Consider the following 22,064-nt stretch of genomic DNA (forward strand, 5'->3'; position numbering starts at 1 on the left):
CCCCCTTTCCTTCCCTTAGATCAGGGGTTCTCTAAATATTTCAGGCTATGACAGCCTCCCCCCCAAAAGAAATGACTACCACCCCTTCGCCCCCACATACTAGACCACCCTTACTTCTGCACTGCTGCTGGCAGCGGCACTGTCTTCAGATCTGAGTGCCTGGCCAGCGGCCACTGCCCTATGGCCATCCAGCTCTGAAGGCAGCACAGATGTAAGGGTGGCAATACTGTAACCCCCTTACAATAGGCTTGCAACCCCCTTTTGGGTCAGGACCCCCAGCTTAAGAAATGCTGCCTTAGATCATACTCTGTTTGTCTATGCTGCAGTTTCAGTGAATGAAGCAGGCAAGGGACCTGGTTCTGCACAAAATGTATTTATTGAGAGTATAACAATGTATGGGTGTCAGTGCATTTTGGCCTACATTTAGCATTATTTCCACTTTCCATCTCTTCATTGTGGAGCAGTTGGGTCTAGTTTCAGTGATAGTAGTTTCTGTCACATTGTTTCTCTCAGTCTTCCCCCTTACCTATCTTCTTTCCTAAAAATGACCTGCAAAGTAGAGTAGTGCACTTAATGTCTCCCGCAGCCAGGTTGTGGGAGGCATTCAAACACTGAAATTCATATTAAGTAACCACTACAAAATACTTTTTCCTCTACCTTTGTAGTCCAGTTGGTACTTTCTGTTCCACTGAAGAGATTTCAGACTTGACATCAAAAATACCAAAAGCTTCATAGCTTGCAAGATAAGTAGTCCATGATGGTTGTGATGTCACAGAATGATGCATTCTGGGACACAGTCAGCCAACAAGGAAAAGTTCAGAGGGGAATGGGATTTTAAAAAGGTTAGTTGAAATGTATTTCTGTGCATAATGTATCCTTTTGCCTATAGTCTATTAGGAGGGACATTCGATATATAAATCTAGGCACTTTTCATTATTTGCGTCAGAGTTTACTATCAATACACTTATATAGAACCATCTCTTCAAAAGTGCATAATTTTGCACTTACCTACATTTTAGTGCAAAAATACCTGTTGTAGATAGATATTGGGAGAGTTTGATGCTTAAATAAAGTGTAAGCAATTCTGAAGATTTAGCTCATAATCAGTTTGTCATTTGGCCCAGTATTAGTATTGCAAATTTTCTGTCAGCTTGCATGACCTTATGTGTAAACTGGATTCTTACAATATTAAAAAGTCTGAAACTGGAACATGACAAATCTTTGTCTTTGTTTCTGCAGATGCAACCTTCCTCCTCTGTCAAGTGAATACAGCAAGGATGTTGGATCCAAGACCCAGCTGGTGACGGCTAATCCCAGTATAATTGAGAAAAGGTAGAAAGCACATTCTTTCTTGTTCAGCAAGGAGAAGGTTTCATGTATATCATAGATGTTGATGTGACAGAGATATGTTACTTAAATATTTTCAGTATGAGGTTCTCTAGCCTAGGAATAGTTCTGTGAGGAATACATATTCTTGTCTCCACTTTAACAGATGAGGAATTTTAGGCACAGAGATGAAGGTGACTTGCCCCAAGTCAGCAAGCCAGAGGCAGAACCAGGAATAGAACCCCAAATTCCTGATTCACTTTACAATGTATGAGCATAGGGGTGCAAACACTCAGGGTCAGAACAAGGCCATGTTCTGATTAGGATTCTTTATGATGTCATCGTTGTGCATCTACTTGGTGCATAACTGGAATCTCATTCATAAAAAGTAGAGGAAAGTCACTTTGCCATATTATGAGCCTAGTCTTGTCCCATTTAAGTAATGGAAGTTTTACATTGCCTGATCCCACTCACTCCCTCATCCCCATTTACCAATGGGGGCGGGATTAAGCCCTATTTTAAATGGATGAAACAAAAGAAATAAGAGTAAACACAGTTCCTTCATGTTTTCCTTCTGCCCTCTTAATACATGGGTTTATGGGGTTTATCCTTTAAAATGTTGCAGACTTTGGCTTTAATGGCACTCTGTAATGTCTTTCCACTCTCTGGCTCTGCAGGAGAGGGGCTCCCTCCTGTGGTCCTCCTAAGACACGTTGGACAGTCTTTCCGTGGTATCTAATCAAACTGTCCTAGACAATGGGACAGATCCTCAGTTGATGTACAGTAACATAGCTCCAATGAAGTCAAGGGACCTATGCTGACTGACAGCATCCGAACATTAGGCCCTACATGCGCTATTGATAGTTTTTGCAAGCCAGTCGAGCTTTGAAATCAGAACATTGCTATTGAACTATGAAGCGCTCAAAAGTTAGGAAGTAACAAAGTTAATATTGCAAGTGCAGGCTTGACTCTGCACTCTTTTGTATTTGCAGTACTCTAATTTTTACTTCAATTTCATGGCCACATACTACTACTAACATTCAATATAACATCCTACATTTTTTTTCAGCTTTAGTTACCTAGGGACAGTTTCTTACAGTATCACTTACTGCTCTGAGAGTGCCAGACGATCAGAGAAAGTCATTTGTACTGTATGGCAAGGACACAAAGAACATTACTTATACAACCTATATGTGATTCAACTGATAGGCAGAATTTGCTGGCATATTGACCACTGCAATTCACAGCTAAGTTAGCTTTGACTGGCTATCTTGCACCTAAAGATGCTGCGCTGCTTGTTGCAAAGAAAATATGTAGTAAATGGATGCTAACAAAAGTGAATACCCATCTATGGATAATCTTGTGATAAAGGTACGGGAAGGGGTCTCAGGAGACCTACGTTGAATTCTTATCCCTGCCACAGATTTCCTGGGTGACTTTGGGCAAGTCATTTACCTAACAGAGAAGTTAACTATCATATACTATGTCTATGGTGTAATGATATAGTGAACCATTCTGATAATACATTACTTTTGTTTGGTTTTTAATTGTAGCACTTCAAGATTCCACACATGTATATCTAGGGTTGTGTGATCTTCTGTTAGTGGAACAGTAGCATCTAATTTATGACTGTTGTAAAGCAGGCACAGAAAACAGCAGGATTAAGTCTGTCCGTGGAATTTCCTGATTTAGGGGTTATTTTATTGTAGTTTTTGGATGAATAAACACATGTATTTTATGTGTATGTATGTCTCACACACATTTTAATTAGGGGGTTTGATAGCGATCATAATAGTAATCACCAGTGCAAAAGGCATTGTTTTTTTAATGCAAATTTTTGTCTTAGCAAATTCATCACTATTGCCCATATGTACTGTTTTTCATTGTCACTTTTCATTGTCATTTTCTCACGTTTTCATTTTGCTGGCAAACTGTAGCAGGAAAACTTGTTTCCCGCTGTCTCCTCCAGAGACTCTATTGAAGAGACAGCTGGCAAAACCAAACAAAATCTTAGTAACGTATCTTGCTGCATGATTTGCCATATTAGGTGTGTGAAACAGGAAGGGTTTCATGTTTTGGAATGCTTTGGAAAAAAATTGTCATTTCTCTCTCCCTCACATCCTCCCCTCATTGTCTTATTGCAGAATCAAGCCCTACAGTGTGCTGAGAGCTCTGGCCTCAATCCAGAGAAACGCTATATCAGTCTTACCATGGAGACACAGACAGTCTCCTTAGACCAGTGGTGGGCAACCTGCGGACTGCAGGCCAACCGCTGGTGGGCCGCCAGACTTCTTGTTTACATTTGCATGGCTGCCCACAGCTCCCAGCGGCCTCGGTTCGCAATTCCCGGCCAATGGTAGCTGCGGGAAATGGCGGCCAGGCCCACGCCGCATATGGGCCGCAGATTGTCCACCACTGCCTTAGACTCTTCAGCCTGTTTTGCTACCCAGACAAACAGGACTTTGTGATAAACGGTTATTTAAACCAAAAATCACACCACACTTAGGTAGCTTTCAGTCCCAAGAGACCAGTCACTTATCTAGAGTACCAATTAATCTGGGGTCTTACACCAAAGACAATGCTGGCAGCCAATTCTGTAGTAAACTAACTAAGGTTTATTAGCTAAGAAAAAGAAAGGAGAATTATCATTATTGCTACTATATTATACTAGGATACAGATAAGTGAAAATGCAAGAAACATCCCACTAGTTTTCATGAAGTTTAAACATCAAATACTCTTATACATTTAATAATCACTTTGATCTATTCTAATCCACAAGTGAATTGACCTGGGGCTCTGGCTGTCACAGTATGTTAAGAAAAAATCTACGTCTCTTAGTTTCTCTCTTACTGCTGCTATAGCAAAGTGGTGAGGAGAAGCAAACGTACATGTATTTTTAAAAAAAAAAAACTCTAGGGGTGATCCTGAAAAATAGACAAATAAGCCCTTATATCTCTACCAGGGAAATTGGTAGAAATTATAACAAAATGTAGAATTAAAAACCTGGAAGGTCATGGTAGGGTATAACCAGTACATTTTCTGCAAAGGAAAGTCCTTCAAATGGATCGATAGAGCAGGTGATTAAGGAAAACCAGATGATATAATCTATTTTAACTTTCAAAAGGCCTTTGACAAAATACCTCACAACAGGCTACTAAGGGAACTAAGTGGTCATGGGGCTAAAGACAAAGTATAGTTAATGGATCCAGAACTGGGTAGGAGACAGGCAACAAACAGTCGGATTTGAATGGTCAATTTTTATCATGGCAAAAGGTGAACAGTGAGGTGCTTCAAGATTCTGCATGAGTGCTTGTGTTGTTTAATAATTCATGATTTCACCCCCCCAAAAAATAATAAAAATCTCATTTTGAAAACTTCAGAATATATATTTTGTGTGTTGTTTTTTCCAGAAAAGCATTTCAATCAGCTCTACCTGTAATTTTTTTTTTACTGTGCCCTAAAAGGTCATTGGAAAAAATGTTCTGAAATTTATTGCAGGCATAATTGTGTTTTATGCTCCTTACAAACTGAAAGAATAAAAAACCCATACACTCTCTCTCTTTTTGAGTCTCTGGGTAGCAAGCACATCAGAGTAACATTATATGTTATAGACATAAACATATGCCTGATGAAGATTAATTTCTTTCTTCAATTGCACTTTTCTTTTTGTGAATTAATTAAATCTGAATCTAATACACGTGAAAATGAGGAACTTAATAACATGTGAGCCTATCATACCCTTTAATGGAAAAAACAACTGGAGGAGTTGCGGTGGGCAAGAAAATCTTATAATATTCCCTTAACAAAGGAAACTAACAAAACTAGTTTCCTCCTGATTCATTCACTTGATGGTGGGTTTGGCCTTCCTCCTCAGACAAACAGTGGATTCAGTCCCTGAAATCTGCAGATCTCTAGTATCTTCAGGACAGACAGGGTCATCAGCGCATGGGTTCTGTGCCCTCTCTGGGGCTTCCTCAGCCCTAATCCTGCTCACTCTGTATATCTGATCTATCAGTCCTCATCCTCAAAGGAAACCTGCACAACACTTTCAAAAGACGAGTGCAGGAGCTTAAATTCATATCTTTGCTAGACACTTGAAATCATGGACTGAATAGAGACACTAGATTTAAGGCCTATTACAAGAATCTATAAGCCACTAACAACCGCTGCCCTCCAGTTGCCTTTTGCCTACCTTTCATTCCCCTCTATGACTGTAGGGGTGCTAATGGGCCACTTTACCTTGAATGGTCCCTTCAAATATGTGTTAACTACTTATGCTAAACAATCTGTTCCACTTTGTATTTAGCTGTGACACTCAGGGTATGCCACACAGCAATAAGAATAAGGAGTACTTATGGCACCTTAGAGACTAACAAATTTATTTGGGCATAAGCTTTCATGGGCTAAAGCGCACTTCATCGGATGCATGCAGTGGAAAATATACTAGGAAGATATATATATTACAGAGAACATGAAGAAATGGATGTTGCCATACCAACTCTAAGGAGACTAATCAATAGTCCACGAAAGCTTATGCCCAAATAAATTTGTTAGTCTCTAAGGTGCCACAAGTATTCCCGTTTTTTTTTGCTGATACAGACTAACATGGTTACCACTCTGAAACCTACGACAGCAATGTAAGCCTGCAGTTCCTGAGACTTGAATCAGCTGACCAGTGTCAGGGAACCCTGGGCTTGAGCGTCTACACTGCATTTTAACCTTAGATTAAGGATTTTCTGACCCATGCTTGAACCTAGGGCTCTGGTGTACACATTGCAGTGCACAGACCCGAGTCAAAGTAACCCTATCCCAGAGTGGCTAGCAGCTCCCCCCGCCCCCCGAGTGTTTTAGGCCTACGACTGCACAGTTTGAGAAACCTACCATCTAATCTGAGAATTGGGCTCTCCACCTCTAGGCTGAGTCACAATGGCAGGAAAATGCCCATGTGCCCTTGTTTTGAGGCATCAATAGAGCCCTGCGTAGATACAAATTTTGTATCTGCATCCGATCTGCAAAAATGATCTGCGGATATCTGCAGATATAAAGCGGATATGCATATATGCGCAGGGCTCTAGACATCAGTCTCCAGGGCTGTCAATTATCAAAATGAAACTTTGCAATGCTTTTTTAAAATGAGGTGTTTGATGAAGGTGTTTTTGTTGGGCTGTTTTTGTATTGATTTTTGTCTCTGTTTTGAAGTTTGATATAAAATGTAGGTTTCAGAGGAAAACCACCACACCTCGCTTGCTGCCACTGGCTGTGGAGCACTGAGGTGCCTCCGCAGAGAAGGGATCCCTGGGAGGTAATGGGGAAGTTTTGGGTCGGGCTCCCACTCACCACCCTCACAGTGCATGCTGGCCAGGTGCCTCAGCACATGTAGCCTCTGAAGGGGGAGGTGACCCAGGAACAAGGGGGGGAGAGTGCAGCAGGACCAAATTGTTGCCCTGCGGGAGGGGGAGTGGCCAGGTGTTGGGAGTCATCCCTCAACAAGCTGTTCTGAGTCGGGAGCTGCAGGGCCATGGCTTAGTCCCCACTCTGCTCTCGGGTTCTTCCACCCCCTCCCATTGTGGTGCTTCCTGGAGCTGCATGTGCAAGGTTGCCCAGGCAGCATGCACCAAAATCTGGCCGTGCTCTTGTGACCAGGAAGCAGCTCTCTTTACAAAAAGCTTCTGATCTCTCTCCATTGAAAACCCTGCAGGTTTTTTGATGGTGTGCTTGCAGACTGGTGTTCTGCAGGTAATGAGTTCATGCTGACCTCAGCTGCTGCAATTTGCAAAGATGTGTGGATTCCATTTGCAATAGAGTGCAATATACTGCACCATGATTGTCAGCATGGAGAGGATTAAGGGCATTGCCCCAAGGAACTATGGAATACAGTCATAGAATCATAGATTATTAGGGTTGGAAGGGACCTCAGGAGGGACTTCTAGGACCTGAGTTAACTTGGAGCCTCGTGCATACAGGAAAGCTCAGATCCTCAGTCACAGCTTAACATGGGCTTGGACCCTCCAGCCCTGCTGGGTCCTGGGACCCTTAGTTCAAGCCCTATGTTAACAGAATTGGTGTGTGGATGGTAGGGGGTTAGGTTTGAGCCTGGGCTTATATTGCTATATAGACATACCCTCTGAGTATGTTTCCCAGATCTGAAGAAGAGCTCTGAGTAAGCTTGAAAGCTTGACACTCACCAGTAAAAATTAGTCCAATAAAAGATATTACTTCACTCACTATATCTCTAATATCCTGGGACTGACGGGGCTACAGAAACACAGGATACAACTTTACCACGGTCATTTTCTGACTTTTGGGTACTTAATGGACAACTTTAGAGCCTCATCTGGGCAAATGCTTATGCACATGAGTAACTTTACCTATGTGAAAGTTTCACTGAAATTTGTGGGGCTAGCATAAATATTTGCAAGATCAGGCTTTTAAGTTTACATTTTTCCATCCTAATGTAAGCTATTTTAAAATGTGTCACACATGAAAGATTTTCAATTGCTTAATAGCTGATGTTATATCAATTTGGAGCACATAAAATCATCTATACTTGAGTATTTTAAAATTATTTTTGCCCCATGTTCAGAAAGGGAAGGTAGGAGAAAATTTAGGTTACAAAGTTCTAGGACTTCCTTTTCTTTGAAGGTGTAGAATGTTTATACTTGTAAATATCTTTAAAGAAAAGTTAGTTTAATTTGGGGAAAATGTATTTATCTCACATATGTCCTATTCAACATATTCATAAATGATCTGGAAAAAGGGGTGAACAGTGAAGTGGCAAAATTTGCAGATCATACAAAGCTACTCAAGAAAGTTAAGTCCCAGGCAGACTGCGAAGAGCTACAAAAAGATCTCACAAAACTGGATGGCTGGGCAACAAAATGACAGATGACATTCAATGCTGATAAATACCAACTAATGCACATTGGCAAACATAATCTCAACTATACATATAACATGTTGGGGTCTAATTAGCTGTCACCACCCAACAAAGATGTTGGCATCATCGTGGATAGTTCTCTGAAAACATCCATTCAATGTTCAGTGGCAGTCAAAAAAGTGAACAGAATGTTGGGAATCATTAAGAAAGGGATAGATAATAAGACAGAAAATATCATATTGCCTCTATATAAATCCCTGGTACGCCCACATCTTGAATACTGCGTTCAGATGTGGTTGCCCTAGCTCAAAAACGATATACTGGATTTGGGAAAGGTTCGGTAAAGGGCAACAAAAATGATTAGGGGTATGGAACAGATACCATATGAGGAGAGATTTTCAGCTTGGAAAAGGGATGACTAGGGGGATATGATAGAGATCTATAAAATCATGACTGGTATGGAGAAAGTAAATAAGGAAGTGTTATTTACTCCTTCTCATAACACAAGAACTATGGGTCACCAAATGAAATTAATAGGCAGTAGGTTTTAAACAAACAAAAGAAAGTATTTTTTCACACAATGCACAGTCAACACATGGAACTCCTTGCCAGAGGATGTTGTGAACATAACATGACAGTGGCCAATGCCAGGTGCCCCAGAGGGAATGAACAGGTAATCATCAAAGTGATCCATTCCCTGTCTGTCAATCCCAGCTTCTGGCAAACAGAATTTAGGGAGACCATCCCTGCCCGTCTTGGCTAATAGCCGCTGATGGACCTATCCTCCATGAATTTATCTACTTCTTTTTAGAACCCTGTTATAGTGTTGATCTTCACAACATCCTGTTGTTGTGGGGCATTGGATATTGACCACTGTTGGAAGACAGGATACTGGGCTACATGGACCTTTGGTCTGACCTAGAATGGCCATTCTTATGTTCTACTTGAAAACACTCTGGGCCTGCTTTTCCACTGTCACACTGGTTTTATGGTAGTATAGTGACTTCAGTGGAATTATTTTGGTATAAAAATCTGTGTAACCGAGTGAAGGATAAGGCCTCCTGTTTGTGTCTTGTGATTAAGAAATTGTAGTGGGACTGCGAGATTAGAGTTCAAGTCCAACCTTTGTCACAGAATTCCTCTGTGACCTTGTGCAAATCATTTGGGCCCTCATCTTCAACTGTAATCAATGAGCGTTAGGCACCTAAACACCTTTAAGGATCTGGGCCTTAGGTCCTGATTTCCTACTGTCTTGCACCTTGTGTAATAACTTACATCTTTGGAAAGTGCCTGTAAAATACTATCCAATCAGAATGGTCACCAATCAAATGTTATCCAATCCGATTCCACTTTGCACAGGTGTAAATGACTACACAAGGTATGGACACTGAAGAATCTTGGTTGTAATCTCTCTCTGTGCCTCTGTTCCTAATCCGATAATCAAAATTCCTTACCTCACAAAGGTGTGGTTTGCATACATGCATTCATATTTGTGAAGTGCTCAGACACGACAATGGTTGGGGTCTGATGAGGGCTTAGCTAGATTGATTCTCTATCTACTGTTTCTTTACAAAACTAGAGGTTTTTTCTTTTGATATTTTAAACTTCATTTTTGGTCTCTGATAACAGCCTCTGCCTCTTTCTTCATGCCCACTCTTCTGGCCACTTTCTGTACACACATTAAAGGGACAATATAAATTTGTTCTGAAATTTCAGGTCAGTTTTGTTTAAAGATTTTGCTTTTATTCAAGTCAGTCTTAATGCATATAGGAATATTTTTATCTCTTTTTTTTCCCCAATGACAGTCGTGAACGTTTTGAGTTTTAAGTATTTTGGTTTGCAGTGGGAGTGTATTATTAATTTCCCTGTTGGACAGGAAGCTAAATAACACTGCTCTGGCAGATCAGAACCAGAAATAAATTGAAATTCAGTATAAACAGAATGTCACTCTCAAAACTGAATGAAAGGCAAAAGGTAGCAAACAGCATATATGGTGAAAAGTATTTTTTTAAATGTCAAAACAGCAGAGAATCCTGTGGCACCTTATAGACTAACAGACGTTTTGGAGCATGAGCGAAAGCTTTCGCTCACGCTCCAAAACGTCTGTTAGTCTATAAGGTGCCACAGGATTCTCTGCTGCTTTTACAGATCCAGACTAACATGGCTACCCCTCTGATACTTTTTAAATGTCTTTCACTTTGAGATGCCACTTACACTTCAATGTGGCAAAGAGAGGGTTTTGTTCTTAAATACGCTGGGCCAAATTCATTGCTGGCTCTGTTAGGGGAAATTTGACCTATTATTGGTGTCCCTTCAAATGGTTCATACTTATTTGGTCATTCATTTCCAGTGTTTATTCCCACACTGGCTTTCCCCTGCTAGTTGTCAGGAAACACGCCCAGAAGCTGAGAGAACATCCCATTGAAACCCACTACTAAAGTCTACCGGTTAAAGCATGGATGCTGACTCAGCACCAGAGCTATTCTTAGTTTTCATTGTTTTTGGAAGATATACAGGATGAATAGCCTAGATGGTGGCCTTGTAAAACTGAAAGGTCAGGAGTAAAGAGAGAAGAGCAGTCTATTGTTAAATAAGAATTTGATCACACTGTATACAGGGCCAGGGTCTTCCCTCCCCCCCGCCCTCCCACATATACTGCTGGGTGTAAAACACTACTTCATGGGCCAGTGAAGCCTGTTATGCTCTGGATGCTTCTCCACAGGGGAATGGCAGGGAGTTCTACTTTTGTCCTCTCTCGAGTTCTGCCAGGGGGAGGTAGCTTTAGATTTCATCAGAAACACCTAAAGAATCCTGCAGCTGGAGGCTGAAATGCAGATGTGTTGAATGGACACATCCTCAGGGAGTCCAAGTCATAGACTCATAGACTTTAAGGTCAGAAGGGACCATTATGATCATCTAGTCTGACCTCCTGAGCAACGCAGGCCACAGAATCTCACCCACTCACTCCTGTAACAAACCTCTAACCTATGTCTGAGTTATTGAAGTCCTCAAATTGTGGTTTGAAGACCTCAAGCTGCAGAGAATCCTCCAGCAAGTGACCCATGCCCTATGTTGCAGAGGAAGGTAAAAAACCTCCAGGGCCTCTGCCAATCTGCCCTGGAGGAAAATTCCATCCTGACCCCAAATATGGCGATTGGTTAAACCCTGAGCATATGGGCAAGACTCACCAGCCAGCACCCAGGAAAGAATTCTCTGTAGTAACTCAAATCCCACCCCATCTAACATCCCATCACAGACCACTGGGCATACTTACCTGCTGATAATCAAAGATCACTTGCCAAATTAATTGCAAAATTAGGTTATCCCATCATACTATCTCCTCGATAAACTTATCGAGCTTAGTCTTAAAGCCAGATATGTCTTTTTCCCTCACTACTCCCCTTGGAAGGCTGTTCCACAACTTCACTCCTCTAATGGTTAGAAACCTTGGTCTAATTTCAAGTCTAAACTTCCTGATAGCCAGTTTATATCCATTTGTTCTTGTGTCCACATTGGTACTAAGCTTAAATAATTCCTATCCCTCTTTAATATTTATCCCTCTGATATATTTATAAAGAGCAATCGTATCTCCCCTCAGCCTTCTTTTGGTTTGGCTAAACAAGCCAAGCTCTTTGAGTCTCCTTTCTTAAGACAAGTTTTCCATTCCTCAGATCATCCTAGTAGCCCTTCTCTGTACCTGTTCCATTTTGAATTCATCCATCTTAAACATGGGATACCAGAAGTGCACACAGTATTCCAGATGAGGTCTCACCAGTGCCTTGTATAACGGTACTAAAACGTCTTATCTTTACTGGAAATACTTCGCCTGATGCATCCCAAGACTTCATTAGCTTTTTTAACGGCCATGTCACATTGGCAGTTCATAGTCATCCTGTGATCAACCAATACTCCGAGGTCTTTCTCCTTCTCTGTTACTTCCAACTGATGTGTCCCCATGTATTACTAAAATTGTTATTCACTCCCTAAATCATGACCTTGCACTTTCACTATTAATTTCATCTAATTGATTTATTCCCGTTTACACAAGTATCCAGATCTTCCTGTATATCCCGGCCTTCTTGTGTAGCAATACCCTCCAGTTTTGTCATCCGAAACTTATAGCACATTCCCACTTTTTGTTCCAAGGTCAGAATAAAAAGATTAAGATTGGCTCAAAAACCGATCCCCTGAGGAACCATAGTAACCTCCTTCCAGCTGACGAGTTCACATTTCAGTACAACCGTTGTAGTCCCCTTTAACAGTTCCTTATCCACCTTCAGTTGTTTATATTGATCGCCATCTTTTACAATTAACTAAATAATTCCCATGTGGAACCGTAAAAATGCTTACTGAAACGAGGTAAATTAGATCCACGCGTTCCCTTGTCTAAAACAATCTATTACTCTCAAAGAAGGAGATAGTTGTTTGGCATGAATCAATCCTGTAAAACCATGTTGATTGCTCCCAATTACCATGACCTCAATGTCTTAATCACTTCCTCCTTCAAAAATTTTTCCAAAAGACCTTACATATATACAGATGTCGACTAACAGGCCTAGTAGGGCCTCGGATCACTTTTTTCCCTTTAATTAAAAATAGGAACTATGTTAGCAATTCTCCAAGTCATACAGTACAACCCTGAGTTTACTGATTCATAAAATTCTTCTTGCTATGGGCTTGCATTTCATGTTCCCAGTTTCTTAATATTCTTGATGAAGATTACTGGGCCCTCTGATTTCGATTTAGAGTTGGCTCTAACTCATGTGTTCATATCTCTCCATACCTCATTCCTTTTGTCACCTACCATTATACTAACCTCATGTAGCCTCAATTAAAACTGAGCAAAGTAGTTGTTTAGACTATTCGGCCAATGCCTAGATATCCTTAATCCTCATCCCATCCTCAGTGTTAGCGGTCTCATTTCTTCTTTCTTCTGTTTCTTCTTATTTAATGGCTACGGAACTTTTCTATGGATAATTCCTTTTGCAAGGTCCCAGTCTCACATCGCTTTTGGCTTTCTTCTCACTTTATCCCTACCCTGTCTGGCCTCAAATAAAGGTAACTTCCTTTCTATTGCCATCTTCCACTCCTGTAGGCTTTCTGTTCTGCTTTTCTTAATCCACCTCTGAATGCTTTGCTCACCAGCTGTCTATACAATCCTGCCTAATGGTTTTTTTCCGCTTTTGGATTAGCTTCTGATAGTTTCTGCAGCTGGCGACTTAAAGCATCAGGCCTCCTCCACATTTAGATCCACAAGTTCTTTCAGTCCAATCACTCCCCTAACTAATTTCTTAATTCTCTAAAGTTAGCCCTTGAGAAGTCAAAAACCGAGACCCAATCTATTTGTTTATCTTCATCTCGTTTGACTGAATACGCTCGTGAACTCGAACAAGGTTGTCCTCTACACCATTTCTCTATGAAGTCTCACTGCTCACTAAAACCAATTAAACCAAATGGCGATCCCTTGTGGTTCTTCCAACGATGGGTGAAGAAGTCATCAGCTATCATATCCAGAAAATCTGAGTCCTTTATTATACTAGACTGTCCTCCAGTTGTATCTGGATTAAAGTCCCCATGAGATACAATCCTTAGTTTTCATAAATATAGAGGTTACATACAAAAAGCCAGCAAGGACACATACATATTCCGATGTGATTGCCCAGACAGACCTTATCCATTCATCACTCTTATTTTTTACATTAACCTCATTGACATACAATCCTACTTCCACACCTTGCCTTTCTTTCTGTCTTTTCCCTAACAGCACATATGCCATTCAATATCCTGTACCAGTCAGTCGACTACTATTCCATCATGTTTCGTTATCCCTATAGATATCTCGTTCACTCCTGCAGCCAGTAAGCTCTATTCCTCCATTTTGTTACCTAGGCTCCTCGCATTAGTGTACAGACATCTTAATTTTTGCCGTTTGGCTTCACTGACATTCTTTACCCGGTTAGGCACAGACATTCTACCACCAGTATCACCTATTAGACTGGTATCTACACTACCCTTCCTCCTTATGTCCATTCTTCTGCTCACGGCTGTATCCTCTCTTACTATGTTTTCTTCCCTCTCAAAGTTGAATTCCGGCGTGGAAATTAGCTGGACATCTCCCAGCCATCTCCCTCAAATTCCTAGTTTAAAGCTCTCGTAATCAGTTGTGCCAGCCTTCATCCTAGAAGTCATTCCTCCTTCACCGCCAGCACCCCCCATTTTGGGGCAGCACTCTGTTTTTACACTTCCCAGCAAAGAAGAGGGGTGGTACTGCAAATCTTTCCTTGCAGATTTCCTCTGAGCGGGACCCTGCACCATGATCTAGGCCGGCAGAAGCTAGTGTGAACTTGGAGTGAATTTAGCCTATTGACTACAAACCACATGAAAGCACAATTAAGGTTGTGAATGATTTCACCTTCACTTAGTACTACAGCATCTGAAAGCTAATTTTAAAAAAACATTAGAACATGAGGAGATTCGGGGTTTTAAATTTGCTTCACCAGGTTTAACCTTGTCTTCTTGCTCATGTCCATCCTCTCCTAAGGCAAACATGAATTACAACAGTTGGATCTTTCATTATATGACTATTTAAGCTGCTTCTGTGTTTCTTTGTCAGGTATAAAGTAATCTCAGGCAAGATGTATGTGGGTGAGTTCAGTACTGGGGTTCTGTAACTCAGCCCAGAGTTGATGGCTGGACTTTAAGATGGGTATCAGACTACTAGCAGGAGAGTTGCTGGGGGACAGTGGCATCTTCAGACTTTAGTGGAGGGTTGGTGGCCAAAGGCAAACTAGTGTGGCCTGTGAGTGGAGTGTGAAATGAGAAATGTAGTCTCTGGCCCACAGATAGGAGGTGTTGTAGGAAGCCAATCTCTGGTCCACCAGGAGTAGGTTGTTTTGCTGTTGCAAGCCAGTATGGGCTTTGGAAAGGTGGGTAAGCAACATCATCCTCATTTTCCAAATGGGGTAACAGAGGCACAAGGAAGTTACATGACTTGTGCGAGGTCACATAATGAGTCTCTCTTACAGTCCAGAATAGAATCGTCCTGGCCCTTAAACCAATGCTCTATTCATTGGATCACAGCTGGCCACTGTACCTGTTCTCAATAGACTTCCAAGTCCAGGCCTGTCCATCCAGCACAGTTATTCAGCACTAAATTCACATACAGAATTTTAGATGGATGCTGTTAACTTATAGAACCTTGTTGACCGAAAAACTACTGGCTGCTGTTGACTGTCAGATATCAGTGCTATGGCAAGGCACAGTGGCATTAGATTCTTATCCATGGTGCTCCTTTGCCCATGTGCACAGGGTTACATCATTCATCAAATCTGTGGTCAGAAGGAATTTTCCTCCAGCACATATTGGCAGGGACCTTGTGGTTTTCACTTTCCTGTGGAGTAGGGATTATCCATTAGGCTCAGGGGAGAGTACTCCTTTCTGGCAATTTTCCACAATCACTGAGTGCAGTGGGGAGCCCTTTGAAAGACCTTGAACATCCTTCTTGTTTTCTATGCCAGTGCTTCTATATATTGCTGGGTCAGCTCAGTTCTGTAGTACTATTTTTACTTCCTCACATATTGTCCTTGGTCATCCTATCTGGCAAATTTCTCATTCTTAAAAACCTTAAATAACCACCTGAAGTTGCAGCCCTGAAAACTGGAGTAAAAAAACTTTGATTGGTGGTGATGAATGTGATTGTTTCTTAGTCTAAATGCAAACACAAGATGGGCATAAGATATTAATGTTCTTTTATTTTGCACTTGTTTGTTACAAAGCATACTTTTGTCCCTTAGGGAGAACTGTATTTTAAAGGACAGATTCCACTCCCTGATGATTTTTGAGCAGAAGCCATGCCATGTCTCGGAGGGTGTAATCATCTTCAGCTGATGTAAATCATCTTAACTTTGTGAATTATGTCACCTGAGGATCTGGTCCAACATTTTCAATTTAATTTTGTTTTAGAGCTATGAAAAATTCCGAAAGTTTCTTCCAATTACTGTATTACATTTGTTGCTGCAAGCAGAGGGTATGTTGTCTAATGGTTAGGACAGGGAGCTGGGAATCAGGCTATTCCCAACTGTGTCATTCACTAGGTGTATGACTGTGGACAAGCCCACCTTCACTTCAAATTACACATTTAGAAAATGAGTTAACAATTATACTTTCTGGCATGAGTGTGGATTTTTTAAAACAAATGTTCAAGTCCTTGAATGCATTGCATAAGTATTATTACATATCCTCTGAGTAATTTTTCTTTTGCTATCCTGACAGGTCATAGTCTAGATTCAAACACTTGATCTGGGACACTAGGTAATCACATTCATGTTTTATTTCATTGTATTGTGCCACTTCATTTTTCCTTATCTATTGTATTAATAGTAGGTCTAATCTCTTTACACTATATGTCATCCCATTGCACCCCTTCTGGACAAACATGACATTTGCAAGTGCTTCCTGCCTCATTTCCCTTCTCCAAGGTGCGTCCCTTTGGCCTTTCTCACATGGAAAGGTGTTCATGATGTAGTTTGGACCCCCGTCCAAGTTTCTAAGCAAATTTAACTCCTTCCAGGGTAACAAAAGTCCAGCCAAATATCCATAAGATTTTTCTACCCGTCCTGGGCTACCTTTAAATCTTTCCTTGTTCTGTCACAGAGTGCTGACTCCTATGCTGCTTTCCCCTGAAGTTTCTCTTGCAATCTATCATCATTGGTGTTCCCTGTATCCTGCATACCCTACCTCAGGGCCTTCCACATGAGCCTAAGGCTGTCTCTGTGAGTTTTCTCCGCCCTTTTTATAAGGCCCATGTGTTCATCAGGCTGTCATCTGACCCCATTAGTCCAACCCAGGAGGCTGCAGAGGGTTGCCACATTTTTCAACAACCAGAAGCTGAAATGGGTATCAAAAGAAGTCCAAAACAAGCACCCAAACTCCTCTTACAAATGTAAATTCAAAGTTGCTTCTTTTTGGATAACTTAGTAATGAAAGGATAGCATGCTGGAAGTGAAACCTAATCAGAGAAAAGATTGCAACACAGTTACCATATGTCTCTGCTGAGAGCTAGCCTTGTGCTTCTCCATATGGCAGGTAGACTAAAGTGATCATCACCCTTCCCCCGCTGGCTGGGATGGATCAGCACATCTATGCATCTTTCTTTTACATAGTTTGCCAGCAGTTTGAGTCCTGCAAAGTGAATGAACAGTTGTACACACAAAGCATTTGTGAAGTGCAAACATCTCAGTCAGCTGTCATGACAGTACCTCACTGCCTCAAAGTAAAGGACATCTGAATACACCAAGCTACGCAGGCTGCGTTCAGGAAGGAAGGTCAGTAAGGAGTTGGGCAAATGTTGTGACAATATTTCTGTGAATATTCATTCGATTTTTTTAACAAATTCACTCAGACAATGTTTGTGCCTTGTTTGCTTTCACTTTCCACAAATATTCATATTTATTGGCAGGAGTTTTCACATTATCAGTAACTTTTAAGTAAATAGTGAAGAATACGAATGAAAAGTGAATACTGAATTCACAACTTAAATATCTGCACAAGAAACCAGTGTCAAAGAGTTCTGCTTTCTTGGGGTCTGATTCAAAGCCCACTGAAGTCAGTGGGTGTTAGATGTCAACAGAAAATGAAGATCAACCCCTATACTTAGGGAATGAAAAACCATCATTGTGACTTCAAAATAGCCTGAATTTTTAATATCCAGTACTCACAGTGAATTGCTCTCTAGCAATATATGGACAAAGAATTATTTGCAGACAGGAATCATTTTTAATAATAACTTTGAATAATCAATATATTTAAAAAAATCTCAATCTGTCTGTGACCAACTCAAAAACTGAAAAACGTAACGTAAGTTGTCAATTATTTGCTCTGAATTATTTGCCCAGCTCTAGTCCCTGTAAGTCTGGGCAGCAATTATATGTTGTTTTCTTTTTCATGTTAAACTGCGTATGACAATCTGCTTCTTTTCCACTAGTCTGGACTTGAGGATTCAGTTGGACTAGAAATGCATGCACAGCAGAAGTTACAGCTAATGGGTCAGATTCTCACCTGATACATATCTGTACAGGTCCATTGAAACCAATGGAGCTATGCTAATTTATACCAGGTGAGGGTCTAGCCGCGACTCTTTTTTCTCTCCTGCCAATATGTGAGCTCAGGCCTTTGTGTTTCTTCTGCTATACTTGATGGCATCCCTTACACCTGAAATAGGATGTAGGCAATAAGCTCAGTTCTGTGTGGTCCTGGGAGTTTCCTACCAGGATGCTGAGTGCTTTCTGCTTTCACTGAAGTGATGCTTTGCGGGTTCAGATCCAGAATACTTTAGGCGCTTGTGTTTTTATCATCTGTTTCCGGGGAAAATGCAAAAAATGCTGCATTCACATTTTGATAGGTAAGTAAAAGAGGATTTGAATTTCGTATTTTGATAAGACCATTCAGGGCTACCCGGGGGGCAAGTGGAGCAATTTGCCTCAGGTCACGGTCTCCACAGGGACTCCCATGAGAATGGCTGAGGCTTCCTACCTGACCCCATCTCTGCCTCTCTCCTGGAGCCTCAGCATATCCAGGAGCATCCCTGAACAGTGTGGCTCCGTGGGCCCACAGCTCCGCCCAGCTCAGAGCCTCGTGATAAGGGGGCAGGACTACGAGCTCCAGGCTGAGCTCAGCTCCTTGTGATCAGCCTGGAGCTTGCAGCCCCGCCCCCTTACCATGCGGCTCTGAACCGGGAGGGGCTCAGGCCCTGCCGGGGCCACGCTGCTGGTGTTGAGCAAAGCTCTTGGATGCGCTGAGGCTCCGGGTGAGGGGGGAACCGGGGGTAAGGGGCTGGGGGAGGGGGTTGGATAAGGGGCAGGGAGTCCTAGGGACAGTCAGGGCACAGGGATGGGGCAGAGGTTGGGGGGAGGGCGGTCAGGGGACAGGGAATAGAGAGGTTGGATTGTGGGCGTTCCGGGGGTCTATCAGGACTCAGCGAGGGGGTGATAGGGGTCAGGGCAGTCAGGGGACAGGGAGCAGGGCTGGGGTCCTGGAGTGGTGAGTGGTGGGGTCTCTGGGGGACAGTGAGGGGACAAGGTACAAGATGGGTTGAGGATTCTGAGGGGGCGGGCAGTCAGGGGGCAGGAAATGGGTGGGGGTCAATAGGGGGCAGGGCCAAGCTGTTTGGGAGGTACAGCTTTCCCTACCCTAAAGCTCATTCAGCAGTTTGAGGTTTGCAGAAGAGCCAAGCTGTTAGCTTTTCCATTAGGGCTACCATCCCTTTCTCTTCTCAAATGCCAAATTATAGTCTATATTTAATTTCAGTGCCATGTCAGGGGAGGGTAGCTTCATTTAAAATTAGCCACTGGAGGAGGGATCACATGAGAAGAGCAATGTCCTTCCCAACCCTACCAAGGGAGACCCCCAGCCCCTGCATTCCCTGAGGCTCCAGAGGGGTTAATTCAGTGGTTCTCAAAGTTTTACACTGGTGACCCCTTTTGCATAGCAAACCTCTATGTGCAACCCCCCCCCTTATAAATTAAAAACACTTTTTATATATTTAACATTATTATAAAAGCTAGAGGCAAAACGGGGTTTGAGGTGGAGGCTGACAGCTCACGACCCCCCAGTAATAACCTCGTGACCTCCTGAGGGGTTCTGACTCCCAGTTTGAGACACCCTGGGTTAATTTAATTTTAGCACCTTGTGTCCATTCACATACATATGCTATTTTGAGCATTTCAGTTTTCACAACATAGGCTCATCCCAGATTCTGGAACAAGCTCAAATGCTCAGTTCATGGAGTATGTACATAAGCTATCCTAAAGACAAACCCACAGTACCGTCGCCAGTTTGTGAGGGACCCCATGAGCCAAGTCCTCTAGGAACAGATAAATGCATTGGAGGTTAAGTCCATTAATGGCTGTTAGCCAGGAATGGGTAGGAATGGTTGTCCTAGCCTCGTCTGTTTGTCAGAGGTTGAGATGGATGGCAGGAAAGAGATCACTTGATGCATCTACCTGCTTAAGTTTACTCCCCTGGGGCAACTTGGCATTGGCCTTGCGGTAGACCAGGATGCTGGGGCTGGATGGACCTTTGGTTTGACCCAGTATGGCTGTTCATATTTCCTAACCTATTAACCCAAAGTTATGGAGACAGATATGAGTCAAGGAAACCCCAAACGTAATCAGAAAACTGGAAAAATTCTCTGACTGGTATGGCTCAGACATTTGGTCCAAGCTGAGGTGTTCCAAAAGTTTTGGATTTTTTTAAAGCCAGAATTTTTTAATTGTTCTTTAAGACAGTCAACACAGCAGCAAGTCAAATATTTGGTCACACACTTCTGAAACACAACATATTCAGGTTTTGGCGGACTGATTTCAGCTTTTCAATTAAAAAAATCAAAACAAATTTTGAAAGAAAGGCAGACATTGTCTGTGATTATTTTTCTGCTTTTAAAACTCTTAGTTTTTTGATCAGAAAAAGTTTGATTAAAATATTTGTCACCCTTTTAATGACTTAGTGCAATTTTAAGCACTGCTGATCTGAGAACCAGTGATACCTTGTAAAGAAGTTTTCTCAAAACTGGGTTTGTGCCAAGATACAGAAGGTTTATTTTTCCCAGGGCTGCCCATTGGGGGGAGGGGGGACAAGTAGGGCAATTTGTGCTGGGCCCCGCAGGGCCCCCCACAAGAATATAGTATTGTATAGCATTGCAATTTTTTTTATGGAAGGGACACCCGAAATTGCTTTGCCCCAGGCCCCCTGAATCCTCTGGGCGGCCCTGAGACCATTTCAAAATGTAAAACCAAGGACCTAATGTGGACTGATTCGCTGTGGCCTTTCGCCTTGTATAGTCATTTACCTCTGTGCAAGCTGGCTGTAATTTGTGGGTAAACTGCTACAATCAGTGGTAGAGATTTACAACCAACATGACCAGATATAAATGACTGCATAAAGCATTGGAGAATCAGACCCATAGTCTTTAAAAACGCAGTACACTAGGAAAGTTTTGCAAGAGGTTTGTTAAAACTATGAAGGTTTTGCAAGAGGTTTATTATTCCTAGCTTCTTAGTTAATTACCAGTTTAGGATCTGATTCACCACAGCAGTAACACCAGAATGAAACCGAAGAAATACACTGACAAATCAAGGCCTGGATAAATTATCTTCTGCAGTTCCATTTCCATGTGATATTCTTCACTTCCTGTCTTAAAATGGCACCAGAAACAATACATTTTAAGGTTCAATCCTACAAGGCAGCTAATGCTTCCTGTGAGAAGCTGAGCAGCTTTGATTCTCATTGACTTCAGTGGAATCTCAACACCTCATAGGGATCCACTCAGCACCTTACAGGACTGGGCCTTTTGGCTTACATTCAGCAAAGCTTTTAGGCAAATGCTTAAGTTATATTAGTTTGCAATGCTGGGTAAAATTTCTAACCGTGCCTAGGTGACTTAAGCTTCTAAGTCCCATTTTCAAAAATGTCTTAGGTACTTGGCAGCCAAAGGCTCTTGAAACTCCAGGGGACTTAGTGCCTAAGTCACTTTTGAAAATGGAACATAGGGCCCTAAGTCACTTAGGCAGTTTCTAAAATGTCACCTTCTGTGAAGTGCTCTGAGGCTTGTGCAAGGGTCTTTTATAAAATCAGTACATGTGAATCACAATAACAGAAATATTAATTGTTTCTTCTCATAGAATCATAGAATACTAGGGTTGGAAGGGACCTCAGGAGTTCATCTAGTCCAATCCCCTGCTCAAAGCAGGACCAATTCCCAACTAAATCATCCCAGCCAGGGCTTTGTCAAGCCTGACCTTAAAAGCCTTAGGAGGCGTCCACCACCGCCCTAGTTAACCCATGCCGTGCTTCCACCACTCTGAG

At 42.0% G+C, this 22,064-nt stretch overlaps 1 protein-coding gene across 1 annotated transcript in view; it reads left to right on the forward strand.

The window, feature by feature from the left end:
- ST8SIA1 (ST8 alpha-N-acetyl-neuraminide alpha-2,8-sialyltransferase 1) overlaps nucleotides 1-22,064 on the forward strand; it is a 187,622-nt gene that overhangs the window by 129,303 nt on the left and 36,255 nt on the right. The window contains exon 4 of the mRNA XM_032798337.2: nucleotides 1,240-1,332. Within this exon, the coding sequence (XP_032654228.1) occupies nucleotides 1,240-1,332 (93 nt within the window). The remainder of the gene's footprint in view (nucleotides 1-1,239; nucleotides 1,333-22,064) is intronic.

The sequence above is a fragment of the Chelonoidis abingdonii genome, chromosome 1 (assembly GCF_003597395.2).
Source record: "Chelonoidis abingdonii isolate Lonesome George chromosome 1, CheloAbing_2.0, whole genome shotgun sequence".
Taxonomy (NCBI): domain Eukaryota; kingdom Metazoa; phylum Chordata; order Testudines; family Testudinidae; genus Chelonoidis; species Chelonoidis abingdonii.